Below are 16,847 nucleotides of genomic sequence, written 5' to 3'. Positions count from 1 at the left end.
GGGCACTTTTTGTTTAAAAAGTACATTAAAAATAAAAGTTGGGGGCCATAGTCCAGTAGGGAAGGCATTTGCCTTTCAAGCGGCCGACCCAGGTTCAATCCCCGGCCTCCCATATGGCTTCCTGAGCCTGCCAGGAATGACCCCGAAGCTCAGAGCCAGGAATAACCCCTCAGCACCACCATGTATGACCCAAAAAGAAAAACAAAAAACAAACAACCTCACATGTGTTCAGCTGTGAACTCGAGTTACATTTTCAATTTTTGCTACTTGCTTTGGTTTTCAGGGTTTGTCTTCAGTGATTCAGAGGCATCTGCGCTGGAACAGTTCGAAGGTGGCCCCTGTGCAGTCATTGCACCAGTTCAGGTAACACAGACCACATCTCCGATTTCTTTGAGGACCATGTTCGGGCATGGCCTGGCTGACTTTTGTCTCTGATGTCTGCACTCCATCATCACCACACATGCTCAATTGAGACTTCACTGTCACTCGTGCAAGGGCAATACATATTCAGAAGAAAAATGAATTCAGAAAAGGGGTGGTTACACGGTAGTAGCAGGTTGACTTCATTTTCAAAATGCATAATAGATGCTTGCTGATTTTTTAGAAATTTGGGGGTTGTTATGATTTTGTCCAGTACATTTTACACAGGAAGTCTACCTCGTAGTGATTGTGCTCTTTTTATTTGTTCTGTTCTGTCTGTGAAAATGATATTCCCAACAAGGCAAAGATGAGCTCCTATTCTTAGGTCTAAAACTTAATAAATTTTATTGTAAATTAACAGCTTATCCTATTTTCATTGGTAGCTTTGGCTTTTTGAGGTAAAAAATGGTAGTAACTCAAATAATTTCCAAAGATTTTTTTCCTTTGCTCAGAAGGTAGGGTCAGTTTGAATACATATACATATTTGAATCTTGGTGTGTCTTAGTCACTGTCACTAGGAATCAATTTTAAAAACTACACCTAAAACTCGCTGGCGTTTTTCAGTTACTTTTAGTAATCTTTAAATATAAAATTATTGTCAGTGCATAAAAGGATAGGTTGATTCTATGTGGTATAAGTTTGTACTCTGATTTTGGGAAGAAAGATTTTTACATTATAATCAGAACCTCAAAAGATTATTCGATAGTTATATACATCTTAAAGAAATAATGCTGAGTATGTATATGGAAGAGGTATTTAAAAACCTTGTGTATTTTAGTAGTTAACATTTAACAACCTGATGTATAGCAATGTAAAATGAATGGGAAATTATGTTTTGATGGCTTGATAGGCAGTTACTAACAACTATGAACTCTGGAAAAAGAGAATATAATCCACATAATATATAAATATAATATATACATATATACACATATATATATATACACATAATGTATAATAAAATGTAAATCAAGTGTGAAAGACAAAAGTATATCAGAAAGAGGGTATGTAGTAATGGCAAAATAGTGGCTCTTTCCTCACTCTTCCAAAATTGTGTAATGTAGTTACTTTCAGTTTACGGTTGCTTTCATTTTCGGGAAGAATCAGAAAAAATTGATTGTTGTATATACAAACTTTTAAAATATTCATGAGACTGCTATTTTGTTAAAATGCTTTGAAATGATTGATTATTCAGAGCTAGGTCCTGTGCTAAATACATTACACAGATTATCTCATAGAATTCTCATTGCAACCTTATAATTTGAGCTGTGCTTATTTTAAATTACCAAAGCAGTGGAACCCAAATTCAAACCCAGTTCTACCCTATTAAAAGTAGACCTTACCCATAGACTATTGCTTTCAGACACTTGTAAGTGCCCTAGTATTCTCTTTTTCTTGACTCTGCTCAGAACAATTCACATAGAAAATGTGGAGAGTCTGCATTTTAAGTAATCAAGTCCAATGAAAAGGAGACAGATAATCCTTCCACCACACACAAACTGGCTTCTCTCTAGTGTAACCTAGTGTACTAACTTCAGAAAAAGCCAGATGTCAATCTTGGAGTGTTTGCATTAAATCAGGAAGTTAGGCATTTTCTGTAAGCCAGTGAAAAATTTAGATTTCTTTCCTCCCATAGAAAAGTTAAGGCTTTTCCTATTCTTGTCAGCTCTTCACACTGCTCCTTGGTTTCTTTAATTCCCCCTGTGCGATGCCTTATTTTGAGTCAGTTCTTCCCTTTGTCAGGCAATATGTTTTTTGAATGTAAAGCAAAGTCTGAAGGGTAGTATGTAAAGAGTAAACAACTTACAGTCACTGTTGAATATGAAGAAGAAACCATTTGAAGTTATAAAGCTATTCAAAAGATCAGAAAAGGGATACAAATTAGTTTTTAATTTTTGAGCTCAAATAATAATGCATTCTAATAATTATTGCTTTAATTGTATAAAGGCCTTTCTTTTGAAGAAGCTCCTGTTTTCATCAGAGAAGTCTTCATGGAGGGATTGCCCAGGTATGAGGACTGTCTTTCACCAACTCCCATGGCCTTGTCTTTCCTTTTATTGCTAATAGTCGAATTCAGATACTCAGAAAGTAAGCAACTCGTTAAGAGACCATTTTATTAATCATGACTCCAAATTTTAAAAGATGTGAATTTCAAAGTTGATTTTCCTAAATGGGAAGTGTAAGTCGGGATACTACAATTAAGGAGAGAAGAATCCTTTGATCTCATGCTAAAATGGAGCAGATTTCTAAGGAATAGTCATCTTTGTTTTGTCATGCATAGCTATGAGCAATGACTCCATTTCTTTGTATTGCTGACTCTTTGAATACAATGCTTCACACAGTGTAGATAATACCACAGTTCATTCGGAATTAAATTGTGCCACTTCTGCCTGATTACATCAGAGTGGGGTGGTTCAGCCCAGCTGGAATAAACCCTTGTGTTCCACTTGATACTCTGCACAGATCTTCCCTTCACTGGCCCAAATGCATGGAAACCTCAGAATAGCTTCTACAAGAAGCTGGAATAAAAACAACTTATCTTTCAAACCATACCCATGGAGTCTACTAGTGACTTTTTTTTTTTAATTTAAGACTTCCAGATGTTGGAGCCAGAGATAGTACAGCAGGTTGCCTTGCATGAGGCCGACCCACCCAGGCTTGATCCCGACATCTCAAAGTGTCGGTTCCCTGAGTCCACTCGAAGTGATTCCTGAGTGAAGAGCCAGGAATAATCCTGGAGTTTCGCCAGGTGTGGGCCCAAAACCAAAATAAATAGAGAAAATTTAAAGTGCTGCTGTCTTACATTTTTATTAATTCATAGCCAAAATTTGAAAGTATATTTTAGTGGAGAAGAAGCTGTTGAAGAGCTTACTGGCACAGATGTTTTAGTAATAACATGTGCACAAAATTGACACTGATAAAATGATTAAATGAGATGAAATGCTCATAGTCGTCCTTCACACAGCAAGCACAGTGGTGGTTATGAAGTGAAGGACCAGCCCTTGCCGTAAATGGATTTGTAATCTGTTTGCAGTATAAAATTGCTAATAGAATATATACATACACCCCTGTGAAAATTCAGAAAGGGATATTCATACATCTCGGAAAGGGAACATGGCTGAGACTCGGGAGGAAAATGAGCATCTTTGCTGTTGTCTGTACACTAAGCCTGCGGCTCTCCTCACACAGCCCAGGAACAAGTAACTTCAGATGGGTGCTTCTGTGTCAACAGCCTAACCTCAGTGGCCTCTGCTGAAGTCATGGATCATGTTGTTACAGTGTTCATGCCCCTCACCCCTGTGGGACATGAGATTAGCTTCATTAGATTGAGTCAGAAATGCAAGGAAAGAAATTTGGGTTCCCTGGAGCCTTATATCTTATAAAACGGTGACTTGGTTTCAGATACTCACTTTGCAGCTTGAAAAGGGAGAGGTGGATAACAGATCTAGACAGGAACGTCCTTTCTATAAGTCTTCCACGGTTCCATTTCTAGTTAATGGCCACCTTGAACTACAGTAACGTTACTTTTTGGAGGTAACATTGTACATTTGTTGCTGACTTTTTCACCTCTCAAGTGCTTAATGCTGTGATACATGACAGGACTATTTTCTTTTTTTTTTTTTTAATAATATTTATTATTTAAACAACTTGATTACAAACATGATTGTGGTTGGGTTTCAGTCATATAAGATGACACCCCCCATCACCAGTGTAACATTCCCATCACCAGTGACCCAAATATCCCTCATCCCCCCCTGCCCCACCTGTACTCTAGACAGGCTTTCTATTTCCCTCATATATTCTCATTGTTAGGGTAGTTCGCAATGTAGTTATTTCTCTAAACTCATCACACTTTGTGGTGAGGTTCATGAGGTCAGCTATAACGGACAGAACTATTTCCTTTGTCCACATAAAACTATGATAACTTCTCCCCTCTGATTGTCTTTAGAGAAGGAGCGGAAGGAACTCCTTTGTCATACGTTATATGACATTTTAGAAAGTGCTTGTTGTGACAACTCTGGATCCTACTGCTTGGTGTCATGGCTCCGAGGAAAGACAGCTGAGGGAAGTGCCAGCGTTTCTGCGAGCCCCGCAGAGCCCAGCTGCCCAGCGGAACATTCTCGTAAGACACATTACTATGTCCTGATCTCTCTTTGACTATTGGCAAATTAGAAGGAAAGCTTTTTTTTTTTTTTTTCAATTTTTGTAATGATTTCTCCTTTTAACCAGTGCTTAGTTCATGAATCTTACTATTCTTTATTTCCAGTGTCATTGTTATAATTATTAAAGGGTACTATATTTTAGTTTGTTTCCATTCTAAGGGGAAAAAATGGAAGTGCATTTCTAAAATTTCTAATTTTTCACTGTAGCTTTATAATCTCTTAAGTTTTCTAAGTCTAAACATTTTTAGTAAGTTTAAAGTTTTTGTTGTTGTTTTTTAGTGCCTGGTAGTTTCAGAAGCTTTAATGTCTTATTTGGTAACTTTGGAAAAGGTTGGGAGAGATACCAGAAAATTTGAGAAGTGTCTTTCTGAGAATTGAGAGGAACAGTTTTCCTTAATATTTGGGAATCATTAGTTGATGAATTATTTCACAATAGCTCTTCATTGTGAGCTTGAATAATCCTACACTGAAGATTTCTTTTAAATGGATCTTTCTCAGGGCTGGAACGATAGCACAGTGGTAAGGCTATTGCCTTGCACACTACTGGCCTGGGACGGACCCAGGTTCCATCTCTGGCATCTCATATGGTCCTGCCAGGAGCGATTTCTGAGTGCAGAGACAGGAGTAACCCCTGAACGCAGCTGGGTATGGCCCCAAAACAAAACCAAAAAACAAAATTGGATCCTTCTCATTTATAAAATTTACATTATCCTGTGGGTATTAACCTTTGAAATAGTGATGTAACTGCCCTGAAAACTGTCATGATGAACCAGAAAAAGAGAAACTTCTGGTTGTTAATGAAGTCAGATAAAGAGATGCTGTTGTTTTCAGGAATCACCTGAGAGCTAGCATTTGATAGCTGGTAGCTCTCAGTGGTTCTACTGAATAAGTGACTTAGTCTATTGCATTTCATTAGCCATCATCTCTAGGGAGAGTGGACATTGTACACCTCATTTTTAGAAAAGACCTTGCAGTAGCTTCTGCTGGACATATGACTTTGCATGGGCTCTATTTGTCTCTAAGGCATCATTGTCTTTGATTTTTTTTTTTTTTTTTTTGGTTTTTGGGCCACACCCGGTAATGCTCAGGGGTTACTCCTGGCTATGCGCTCAGAAGTTGCTCCTGGCTTGGGGGACCATATGGGACACCGGGGGATCGAACCTCGGTCCGTCCAAGGCTAGCGCAGGCAAGGCAGGCGCACCTTACCTTTAGCGCCACCGCCCGGCCCATTGTCTTTGATTTTTAAACTCCTAATTGCAACATCAAATGCTAATACTAAGTTGGCAAGCAAAATTAAAATACATATTAACAGTTCAGTGGTGCTTCCTCTCAACTTTCAAGTGCAACCCTTTGAAGAAGAATTGGACATATTTTACAAGTAGTAAAAACAAGTAGTAATAGTTACAAGGAGAATAATTGAAAGGCCATTAAGTTTGGCCTTTATATTATTTTCCAGATTTATATCCATGTAAGCATGTTAAACTAGTAGAGTGTGAGAGGACTAGATACAAATCCTTTTAAAGACCAGCACTTGAAAACCAGTCTGTTTACTAATAAAAAGAGCAAAAAATGGAGCCATAGAGATGGCACAGTGGTAGGATGTTTGCCTTGTATGCAGCCGACCCGGATGGACCCAGGTTCAATCCCCGGCATCCCATATGGTTCCCCAAGCATGCCTGAATGCAGAGCCAGGAGTAACCCCTGAGCGCTGCAGGGTGTCGCCCAAAAGCCAAAAAAAAAAAAAAAAAAAAGAGCAAAAAATATATTTTGTAACATTTAAAAACTATTTTGACAGTATATTGTATATTATAAATATGCACTTCTGAAGTGAGGTTTGCTCTAGATTAAATGACTTTATAGTGTATTAACTTTGAGACTTCCAGCAGTGAATTTTGGTGGATCATTATATCAGAATTTCTCTCAAAAAATACATTTTAGTAGTATTTATTTTGCCTCATTTTAAAATTTTGTATAGATGAAATTATGCCATGCTTCGGGTGTTTTCCATATTGTAAAATTAGAGGAATTTTAATAGAATTAATAATATATCTTGGCTATTGACAGATGAGTTCATCTACATTAAAACTTCGATTCCATTATAACAATCTGTTTTACCCGTTCTTTCCTGTTCCCAGTTGTGTTCTTGTGTTTTATATTTTTCCACCATCCTGCCTGCTAAGCTTTTTATTTTGCTTGCCTTTTCTTCTCAAAGTTATTATATGTCTACTTTCAAAATGTAGACCCAGTAACAGTTTGCAGATAAGCACTACTGAATAATCAATACAATTTAAAAAAGGTTAGGTAGCATTTTTTCACTGAATCCTGAAAGTTTAAGTGTTTTCCCCCACCCCATCCCCTTGTCAGTTTGACACTGTATAAGCATTAATGTCACTGCCTTTGTGGTGCGTGTGGTTCTGGCTTGTCGGGAATGCACAATTATTTGCAGTAGAGAATGCTCAGGTTCAGCTTCAGTTTGTTTCCTGTACAAATCAAAAGATTATTTAAGTGCATTTGAATGTCCAAACATTTTAGAAATTGAAAAAGAAAAAAACCTAGGCTTTGAAAAACAAGTATGATAAACATTTTACATTATAAGTTTTATTTTTTTAATTCATAAATTTTCTAATGAAAATACATTCAAAAGTCTATGAGAGCTGCTGATAATTCTTATGACAAATTAAAATTGAGATTTTAATTAGCTTTATATGCTTATTAGAGATCCTTATCTTGGAGTCAAGAATTATCTGGGTTTAGTCTCATGGGCCAGACAGTAAATAGCACAGTGGGGAGAGCTCTTGCCTTGTACACTGCCAACTCAGGTTCAACCCGTAGACTCCCATATTCCGAGCACTGCTAGGAATGATTCCTGAGTGCAGAGTCAAGAGTAAGCCCTGAGCATGCTGGTCTAAGCCCACCCCCCCCCCAAAAAAAAACTACAAAAATATCTCAATTTTACTGCTCACAAGTTTCGTCTCTGTTTGGGGCTCCTCTTCGGTAAAAGAAAATAGCATTAAGTGAAAGAAGCCCACAGACCATTTGGAAATGGACTTGGCACTTAGTAAAGTGCAGAACTAATACGTCCTTTGCAAAATGCTTGCTTTGATTTCCTTCAATTTAAAAAAATTTGTTTAATTATGCTGTGGTCATGCATATAAGGGTTCCTGAAAACTCAACATTGACATCCATGATTGAGGAAACAAACTTAAAGCTACTGTTGAACCTGTGTTTTCAAAGTGCTGTGCTTTTCTATTCACATTTGTTTAGTAGTTGAGCGTTAAAATGAAAGATTTTTATCAGAAGTTAAGCTCTGGCGGTTTTATTGGGAACTATGAACTAATTCTTTTTTTTTTATTTTTTTTATTTTTTATTTTTTTGGTTTTTGGGCCACACCCGGTGACGCTCAGGGGTTACTCCTGGCTATGCGCTCAGAAGTCGCTCCTGGCTTGGGGGACCATATGCGACACCGGGGGATCGAACCTCGGTCCTTCCTAGGCTAGCGCTGGCAAGACAGACACCTTACCTCTAGCGCCACCGCCCGGCCCCTATGAACTAATTCTTAAGACCCTAGAAGTGCAGCACACATTACGGATGTGTCCGGCACTGTGGCTTAATAAAAACATGTAGTTTGTAAACATCTCACCTGATTGAACGGAACAGAAATGTTTCAACTTAAAGCTCCCCTTTACATTCTCAGTATTATACCCATTTTAGTTATTTTCATGGTAACTAAGATGTTGAATGATATAGAAACTTCTGTTCTAGTCAAATGAAAATAAACTGATAATTTTAAGGGAATAAGGACAGAGGGGAAAAATTTTGCTTGAAAGTATTTACAGTCTGCTGTGTGTATCTTGTGTCATTTATTTGCCATGTGTAGTGCTGAAAAGTGTCTTTTATGTATAGCTGCCTTGGCTGTCGAAGAGCTTGGCTTTGAGCGGTTTCATGCATTAATTCAGTAAGTAACATCAGAACATTTAAAATACTTACATTGTGGACACGTTGCCATTTTTAAGTTTGTTGATTGTGTGAAAGGAACTTAGATTTACATGTTGAGTAGAGCTTTATTTGTTTTGCAGTTAAAAATCATTTGTAAATATATACTTAATCAAATTCCTAAATTAAAGACTGAAATACACTTTTTTAAAAAGAAAGACTTTTCTATCGTGGCAATGAAAAACAGTAATCTAACTCTTTGTTCCCTGAGTGAATAAAAAGATTTTTAGTAAAATAAATATCAAGTTATTAGGGCCAGAGCATTAGCACAGCAGGGAGGACAGTTTTCCTTGCATGTGGCCATTCCTGATTCAGTCTCCAGCATCTCAATTGGTCCCCCAAGCCTGCCAGGAGTAACCCCTGAACTCTTCTGGGTGTGGCCCAAAAAACAGGAACATTCCTGATTCAGTCTCCAGCATCTCAATTGGTCCCCCAAGCCTGCCAGGAGTAACCCCTGAACTCTTCTGGGTGTGGCCCAAAAAACAGGGCTGAATAATCAAATTATCTCTTACTTGCCAAAATAATGCTTTTTGTAATTTTAAGAGCCATATTTTATTTAGAACATAAAAACGATTAAAAAGCAAAAGATAAGGATAGCTGTTGTTGGAATTATAGATGGGATTTGAAATATGCATTATACTTTATTTTTAAAAGAAGCCACAAATCTACATTTTATTTTTAGTATCGGGGTTGTTGGTAAATAGCTTTCATATTTTAAAAAGCCAAATTTTCTTTGGTCTTCAACACCTCTTAGAAAGAAACTACTTCAAAAAAAAAAAAAACTACCTCTTTCAAATAAAAAATGTAATTATTGAAAGAATATGCTGGTGCAGAGTCAGAAGGAGCACAGAGGTAAAACGTTTGCCTCAAATGCAGCCCAGCCTGGTTTAATATTAGCACCACAGATGGTGGACCCCAGAAACCTATCAGGGATCAGGCCTAAGCCCCTCAGAACTCCTGAGTGTGGGTAGACCACCCACTCTTCTCAGAGAGTATTGACTGGAGCAGATGCTTGACCTAAACGAAGAAGAAGTTCCCTACAAATCGGCCGCTTCTGCCTTCAGGGGTCATGTGATAAGTTCAGTCACGGAAGGGCTTCATATGTTGCCTTTGTACATATGAATTTATGGGTTTCAGCCTTGGAGCCATCAAAAGATTTTTTTTAATGTACATAGTTACAGCTATCGGCAATAACTGTTGCTTTTAATGGATATGTTTCTATTTTAAAAAACGCACATACACACACTTGATATTCTCTGAGTTTGTATGTTTTTTAATAGATTAGGTAATTGAAGTGTTTTTTCTTATTTATGAATGCAGAGCCAATATCATCATGGTACTAATACTTAATTCTTTTCCCCCCCTCCAGAAAGAGAACATTCAGAAGTTTATCAGAATTAAAAGATGCCGTATTGGACCAATATTCAGTGTGGGGAAACAGATTTGGAGTACTGCTTTTTCTGTACTCTGTCTTACTGACAAAGGTGTGTTTTACGCAGACTCTGCCTCCACTTTGGGTTTAGTTTTTCTGCTTATCTCCTACCGCAAGTATAATTTTATCCATGCTGTTTCTAAATGTGAGAATAGTCATATAAGAAAATAAACTGCTCTTTGACCACTTTCTTTTTTTTTTTTAATTTATTTAAACACCTTAATTACATACATGATTGTGTTTGGGTTTCAGTCATGTAAAGAACACCACCCATCACCAGTGTAACATTCCCATCACCAATGTCCCAAGTCTCCCTTTGCCCCACCCGACCCCCGCCTGTACTCTAGACAGGCTCTCCATTTTCCTCATACATTCTCATTATTAGGACAGTTCAAAATGTAGTTATTTCCCTAACTAAACTCATCACTCTTTGTGGTGAGCTTCCTGAGGTGAGCTGGAACTTCCAGCTCTTTTCTCTTTTGTGTCTGAAAATTATTATTACAAGGGTGTCTTTCATTTTTCTTAAAACCCATAGATGAGTGAGACCATTCTGCGTTTTTCTCTCTCTCTCTGACTTATTTCACTCAGCATAATAGATTCCGTGTACATCCATGTATAGGAAAATTTCATGACTTCATCTCTCCTGACAGCTGCATAATATTCCATTGTGTATATGTACCACAGTTTCTTTAGCCATTCATCTGTTGAAGGGCATCTTGGGTGTTTCCAGAGTCTTGCTATGGTAAATAGTGCTGCAATGAATATAGGTGTAAGGAAGGGGTTTTTGTATTGTATTTTTGTGTTCCTAGGGTATATTCCTAGGAGTGGTATAGCTGGATCGTATGGGAGCTCGATTTCCAGTTTTTGGAGGAATCTCCATATCGCTTTCCATAAAGGTTGAACTAGACGGCATTCCCACCAGCAGTGGATAAGAGTTCCTTTCTCTCCACATCCCCGCCAACACTGTTTATTCTCATTCTTTGTGATGTGTGCCATTCTCTGGGGTGTGAGGTGGTATCTCATCGTTGTTTTGATTTGCATCTCCCTGATGATTAGTGATGTGGAACATTTTTTCATGTGTCTTTTGGCCATGTGTATTTCTTCTTTGTCAAAGTGTCTGTTCATTTCTTCTCCCCATTTTTTGATGGGGTTAGATGTTTTTTTCTTGTAAAGTTCTGTCAGTGCCTTGTATATTTTGGAGATTAGCCCCTTATCTGATGGGTATTGGGTGAATAGTTTCTCCCACTCAGTGGGTGGCTCTTGTATCCTGGGCACTATTTCCTTTGAGGTGCAGAAGCTTCTCAGCTTAATATATTCCCATCTGTTAATCTCTGCTTTCACTTGCTTGGAGATGCAGTTTCCTCCTTGAAGATGCCTGTAATGTCCTGGAGTGTTTTGCCTATGTGCTGTTCTATATATCTTATGGTTTTGGGGCTGATATCGAGGTCTTTAATCCATTTGGATTTTACCTTCGTACATGATGTTAGCTGGGGGTCTAAGTTTAATTTTTTGCAAGTGGCTATCCAATTGTGCCAACACCACTTCTTGAAAAGGCTTTCCCTGCTCCATTTAGGATTTCCTGCTCCTTTATCAAAAATTAGGTGATTGTATGTCTGGGGAACATTTTCTGAGTATTCAAGCCTATTCCACTGATCTGAGGGCCTGTCCTTATTCCAATACCATGCTGTTTTGATAACTATTGCTTTGTAGTACAGTTTAAAGTTGGGGAAAGTAATTCCTCCCATATTCTTTTTCCCAATGATTGCTTTAGCTATTCGACGGTGTTTATTGTTCCAAATGAATTTCAAAAGTGTCTGCTCCACTCCTTTGAAGAATGTCATGGGTATCTTTAGAGGGATGGCATTAAATCTGTATAATGCCTTGGGGAGTATTGCCATTTTGATGATGTTAATCCTGCCAATCCATGAGCAGGGTATGCGTTTCCATTTCCGTGTGTCCTCTCTTATTTCTTGGAGCAGAGTTTTATAGTTTTCTTTGTATAGGTCCTTCACATATTTAGTCAAGTTGATTCCAAGATATTTGAGTTTGTGTGGCACTATTGTGAATGGGGTTGTTTTCTTAATGTCCATTTCATCCTTATTACTATTGGTGTATAGAAAGGCCATTGATTTTTGTGTGTTAATTTTGTAGCCTGCCACCTTGCTATATGAGTCTATTGTTTCTAGAAGCTTTTTGAGAGAGTCTTTAGGGTTTTCTAAGTAGAGTATCATGTCATCTGCAAACAGTGAGAGCTTGACTTCTTCCTTTCCTATCTGGATTCCCTTGATATCCTTTTCTTGCCTAATCGCTATAGCAAGTACTTCCAGTGCTATGTTGAATAGGAGTGGTGAGAGAGGACAGCCTTGTCTTGTGCCAGAATTTAGAGGGAAGGCTTTCAGTTTTTCTCCATTGAGGATAATATTTGCCACTGGCTTGTGGTAGATGGCCTTCACTATATTGAGAAAGGTTCCCTCCATTCCCATCTTGCTGAGAGTTTTGATCAAGAATGGGTGTTGGACCTTATCAAATGCTTTCTCTGCATCTATTGATATGATCATGTGGTTTTTATTTTTCTTGTTATTGATGTTGCGTATTATGTTGATAGATTTATGGATGTTAAACCAGCCTTGCATTCCTGGGATGAAACCTACTTGATCGTAGTGGATGATCTTTTTAACGAGACATTGAATCCTATTTGCCAGGATTTTGTTGAGGATCTTTGCATCTGCATTCATCAGTGATATTGGTCTGTAATTTTCTTTTTTGGTACGTCTCTCTCTGGTTTAGGTATCAAGGTGATGTTGGCTTCATAAAAGCTATTTGGAAGTGTTTCTGTTTGTTCAATTTCATGAAAGAGTCTTGCCAAGATTGGCAGTAGTTCCTCTTGGAAAGTTTGATAGAATTCATTAGTGAATCCATCTGGACCTGGGCTTTTGTTTTTCGGCAGACATTTGATTACTGTTTTAATTTCATCAATGGTGATGGGGGTGTTTAGATATGCTACATCCTCTTCCTTCAACCGTGGAAGATTATAAGAGTCCAAGAATTTATCCATTTCTTCCAGGTTCTCATTTTTAGTGGCGTAGAGTTTTTCAAAGTAGTTTCTGATTACCCTTTGAATCTCTGTCATATCAGTAGTGATCTCTCCTTTTTCATTCCTGATACGAGTTATCAAGTTTCTCTCTCTCTCTTTCTTTGTTAGGTTTGCCAGTGGTCTATCAATCTTGTTTATTTTTTCAAAGAACCAACTTCTGCTTTCGTTGATCTTTCGGATTGTTTTTTGAGTTTCCACTTCGTTGATTTCTGCTCTCAGCTTTGTTATTTCCTTCTGTCTTCCTATTCTTGGGTCCTTTTGTTGAGCATTTTCTAGTTCTATTAGCTGTGTCATTAAGCTACTCAGGTAAGCTCCTTCTTCCTTCCTGATGTGTGCTTGCAAAGCTATAAATTTTCCTCTCAGTACTGCTTTTGCTGTGTCCCATAAGTTCTGATAGTTTGTGTCTTTATTGTCATTTGTTTCCAGGAACCTTTTGATTTCCTCCTTGATTTCATCTCGGACCCACTGGTTATTGAGCATGAGGCTGTTTAACTTCCAGGTGTTAAAGTGTTTCTTCTGAGTCCCTTTGGAGTTCACAAATAATTTCAGAGCCTTGTGGTCAGCGAAGGTAGTCTGCAAAATTTCTATCCTCTTGATCTTATGGAGGTATGTTTTATGTGCCAGCATGTAGTCTATCCTGGAGAATGTCCCATGTACATTGGAGAAGAATGTGTATCCAGGTTTCTGAGGATGGAGTGTCCTATATATATCCACTAGGCCTCTTTCTTCCATTTCTCTCCTCAGGTTTAGTATATTCTTGTTGGGTGTCAGTCTGGTTGACCTATCCAGTGTTGACAAAGCCGTGTTAAGGTCCCCCACAATTATTGTGTTGTTGTTGATATTATTTTTCAGATTTGTCAACAGTTGTATTAAATATTTTGCTGGCCCCTCATTCGGTGCATATATATTTAGGAGAGTGAATTCTTCCTGCTCTACGTACCCCTTGATTAATATAAAATGTCCATCTTTGTCCCTTACAACCTTCCTGAGTATAAAGTTTGCATTATCTGATATTAGTATGGCCACTCCAGCTTTTTTATGGGTGTTGTTTGCTTGGATAATTTTTCTCCAGCCTTTTATTTTGAGTCTATGTTTGTTCTGACTATTCAGGTGCGTTTCTTGTAGGCAGCAGAAGGTTGGATTGAGTTTTTTGATCCATTTAGCCACTCTGTGTCTCTTAACTGGTGCATTTAGTGCATTGACGTTGAGAGAAAGAATTGTCCTGGGATTTAATGCCATCTTTATATCGAAATTTGGTGTGTCTTTTGGGTAGTCTTGTCTTAGATTAGGTCTTTCAGTTTTTCTCTTAAGACTGGTTTTGTGTCTGTGAAGTTTCTGAGCTGTTTTTTGTCTGTGAAGCCATGTATTCTTCCGTCAAACCGGAAAGTGAGTTTTGCTGGGTATAGTATTCTGGGTGAAGCATTCATTTCATTCAGTCTTGTCACAATATCCCACCACTGCTTTCTGGCATTGAGTGTTTCTGGTGACAGGTCTGCTGTAAATCTCAGGGAAGCTTGCTTGAACGTGATTTCCCCTTTTGATCTTGCTGTTTTCAGAATTCTGTCTCTATCTGTGGGATTTGTCATTGTGACTAGGATGTGTCTTGGGGTGGTTTTTCTGGGGTCTCTTTTGGTTGGTACTCTTCGGGCATGCAGGATTTGAACACATATATTCTTTAGCTCTGGAAGTTTCTCTTTAATGATATTCTTGACCATTGATTCTTCCTGGAAATTTTCTTCCTGGGTCTCTGGGACTCCAATGATTCTTAAGTTGTTTCTGTTGACTTCTATTTTCATCTGTTCCCATTCTTTGACTAATTTTTCCATTGTCTGCTCATTTGCTTTAAGTTTTTTGTCCAATCTCTCCTGCTGTATGGAATTGTTATGTATCTCATCTTCCACAGCACCAAGTCTATTCTCAGCTTCTGATACCCTGTCCCAGAGCTTATCCATTTTGTCATTCACTTCGTTTACTGACTTTTTCATCCTGTTAGTTGACATGTTATTTCAGTTTGGAGTTTTGTGATTTCTGTCTTCATATTTTCTTGGTTCTTATTAGTGTTCTGTTCAACTCGATCCATGGTTTCTTGGAGTCCGTTGAGCATCTTCCATATTGCTAGTCTAAAGTCCTTATCTGAGAGATTGATTAGTTGTTCAGTCATTATCTGGTCCTCAGAATTGTCATCTTCATTCTCTATGTCTGATGCTGGCCTGCGTTGTTTCCCCATTGTCACACTTGTATTGTGGGTTTTTCTACGTGTTGTGGTGGTATTCATTGTCTATATGATGCAGGCAGCACACTCCTCTGGCTCCGCCCTTTCTGGATGGGCTGACTTGCCTCTAAGGGAGGGGAGTCCTCCGTGGATGAAGCCTCACACTGGGTCAAATCTTAGGCCCGAGCATGCAACAGAGAAGACAGTCCGGAGAGAAATGTTTGCTTCTGTGATATAGCGCCGTTCTTAGTGTGATTTTTCCTTCTTGTTGCAATGGAGTTCTTTCCTTAGAAAGAGTGCACGGCCGCGTAGCGAAGCGGAGTGGCCGTGCTCCTCTGAGCCTCTTTTTGCCCCACTCGCAAGAGTTTCACGCAAGAGGACAGTAGACAGACATAGACAGGTCACACTCACAGTTTTTCACAGTTGGGCCCCACTGGGCCGGTGTAATTTCGCGGATTTTCCCCGCCTGGTGTCACACACAGGGAGCCGGCTTTTGCAAAGCTTAGCCGGTTTTCATGCTCTGTAGTCCCTCCCTGAAAATGGCGTCTGGGCGAGCGAGGTTTCTGGAGCCTCTTTTTGCCCCACTCGCAAGAGTTTCACGCAAGAGGACAGTAGACAGACATAGACAGGTTACACTCACAGTTTTTCACAGTTGGGCCCCACTGGGCCGGTGTAATTTCGCGGATTTTCCCCGCCTGGTGTCACACACAGGGAGCCGGCTTTTGCAAAGCTTCTCTTTGACCACTTTCAAATGGACTTTTCCCTCCATCTTCTAAACTGCAGAATCTTAATCTTCTAAGTACGAACTGTACCCTATTTTGGATTTTATCTTCTTTTTTCTTCACCTCATATAACAATTGGCCCTTTCACCTCCTTTTTTCTAAGCTCTTTTTCAACAGAATAATTTCATCTTATTAATTTCAACTTCTTAATTTATCTAAGAAATCATTATACAAATTCTCTTCCTGTAATGCCCAGTTCTCCTTTTATTTATTTTGATAATTTTCTTTCCATTTTTTTTCCTATTATCACATACTCTCACTGTCCCCCTGAAAGCTTTCTAATTGCCTACATTTCAATGTGCTTTGTATATTCTCCTAGCTCACCTAAATGTGGTTATGTCCACTTCTGTTCTGACCCTTGGTACCCAAGTGCCAGCCTCATTTCCTAGTAGAACTCTCTCAGTTTAATATCCTACTGAATCACCATGTTTGAAACCGAATTTCTTTCATTAATAAATATTTATTGAGCATTACTCGGTGCTCTATGCTAGTAAATAGTCCCTGTAATATGGGCTTACATTTTTTTAAGTGGTTCCACTTTGGTGTTATAAAAATGAACACATCAATTATTTCCAAGCTGGAATTTAGTCCAAAAAGCATGGTGAGAAAATTGGAGCTGTTTATTGGGTGAATTCCAGGATAGACCTGAGTTCTAGAGTTTGTATTATTTATGAGTGAGTTCTTGAGGGACAAGAAGACATGTTCTATATGGCAGGGTCTGAAAAGAAGACCCAAGCAGTGGGAACAGCAA

The 16,847-nt window shown here is 38.5% G+C and overlaps 1 protein-coding gene across 1 annotated transcript in view; it reads left to right on the top strand.

Annotated features, from left to right (window-relative positions):
* Nucleotides 1-16,847, top strand: part of MINDY3 (MINDY lysine 48 deubiquitinase 3) — a 65,375-nt gene that overhangs the window by 11,171 nt on the left and 37,357 nt on the right. The window contains exons 2-6 of the mRNA XM_049777798.1: nucleotides 284-363; nucleotides 2,368-2,428; nucleotides 4,370-4,543; nucleotides 8,487-8,538; nucleotides 9,946-10,060. Coding sequence (XP_049633755.1) covers nucleotides 284-363; nucleotides 2,368-2,428; nucleotides 4,370-4,543; nucleotides 8,487-8,538; nucleotides 9,946-10,060 — 482 coding nt within the window. The remainder of the gene's footprint in view (nucleotides 1-283; nucleotides 364-2,367; nucleotides 2,429-4,369; nucleotides 4,544-8,486; nucleotides 8,539-9,945; nucleotides 10,061-16,847) is intronic.

The sequence above is a fragment of the Suncus etruscus genome, chromosome 7 (assembly GCF_024139225.1).
Source record: "Suncus etruscus isolate mSunEtr1 chromosome 7, mSunEtr1.pri.cur, whole genome shotgun sequence".
NCBI classification, from domain to species: Eukaryota; Metazoa; Chordata; class Mammalia; order Eulipotyphla; family Soricidae; genus Suncus; species Suncus etruscus.
This window is presented reverse-complemented; position numbering and strand designations above follow the sequence as displayed.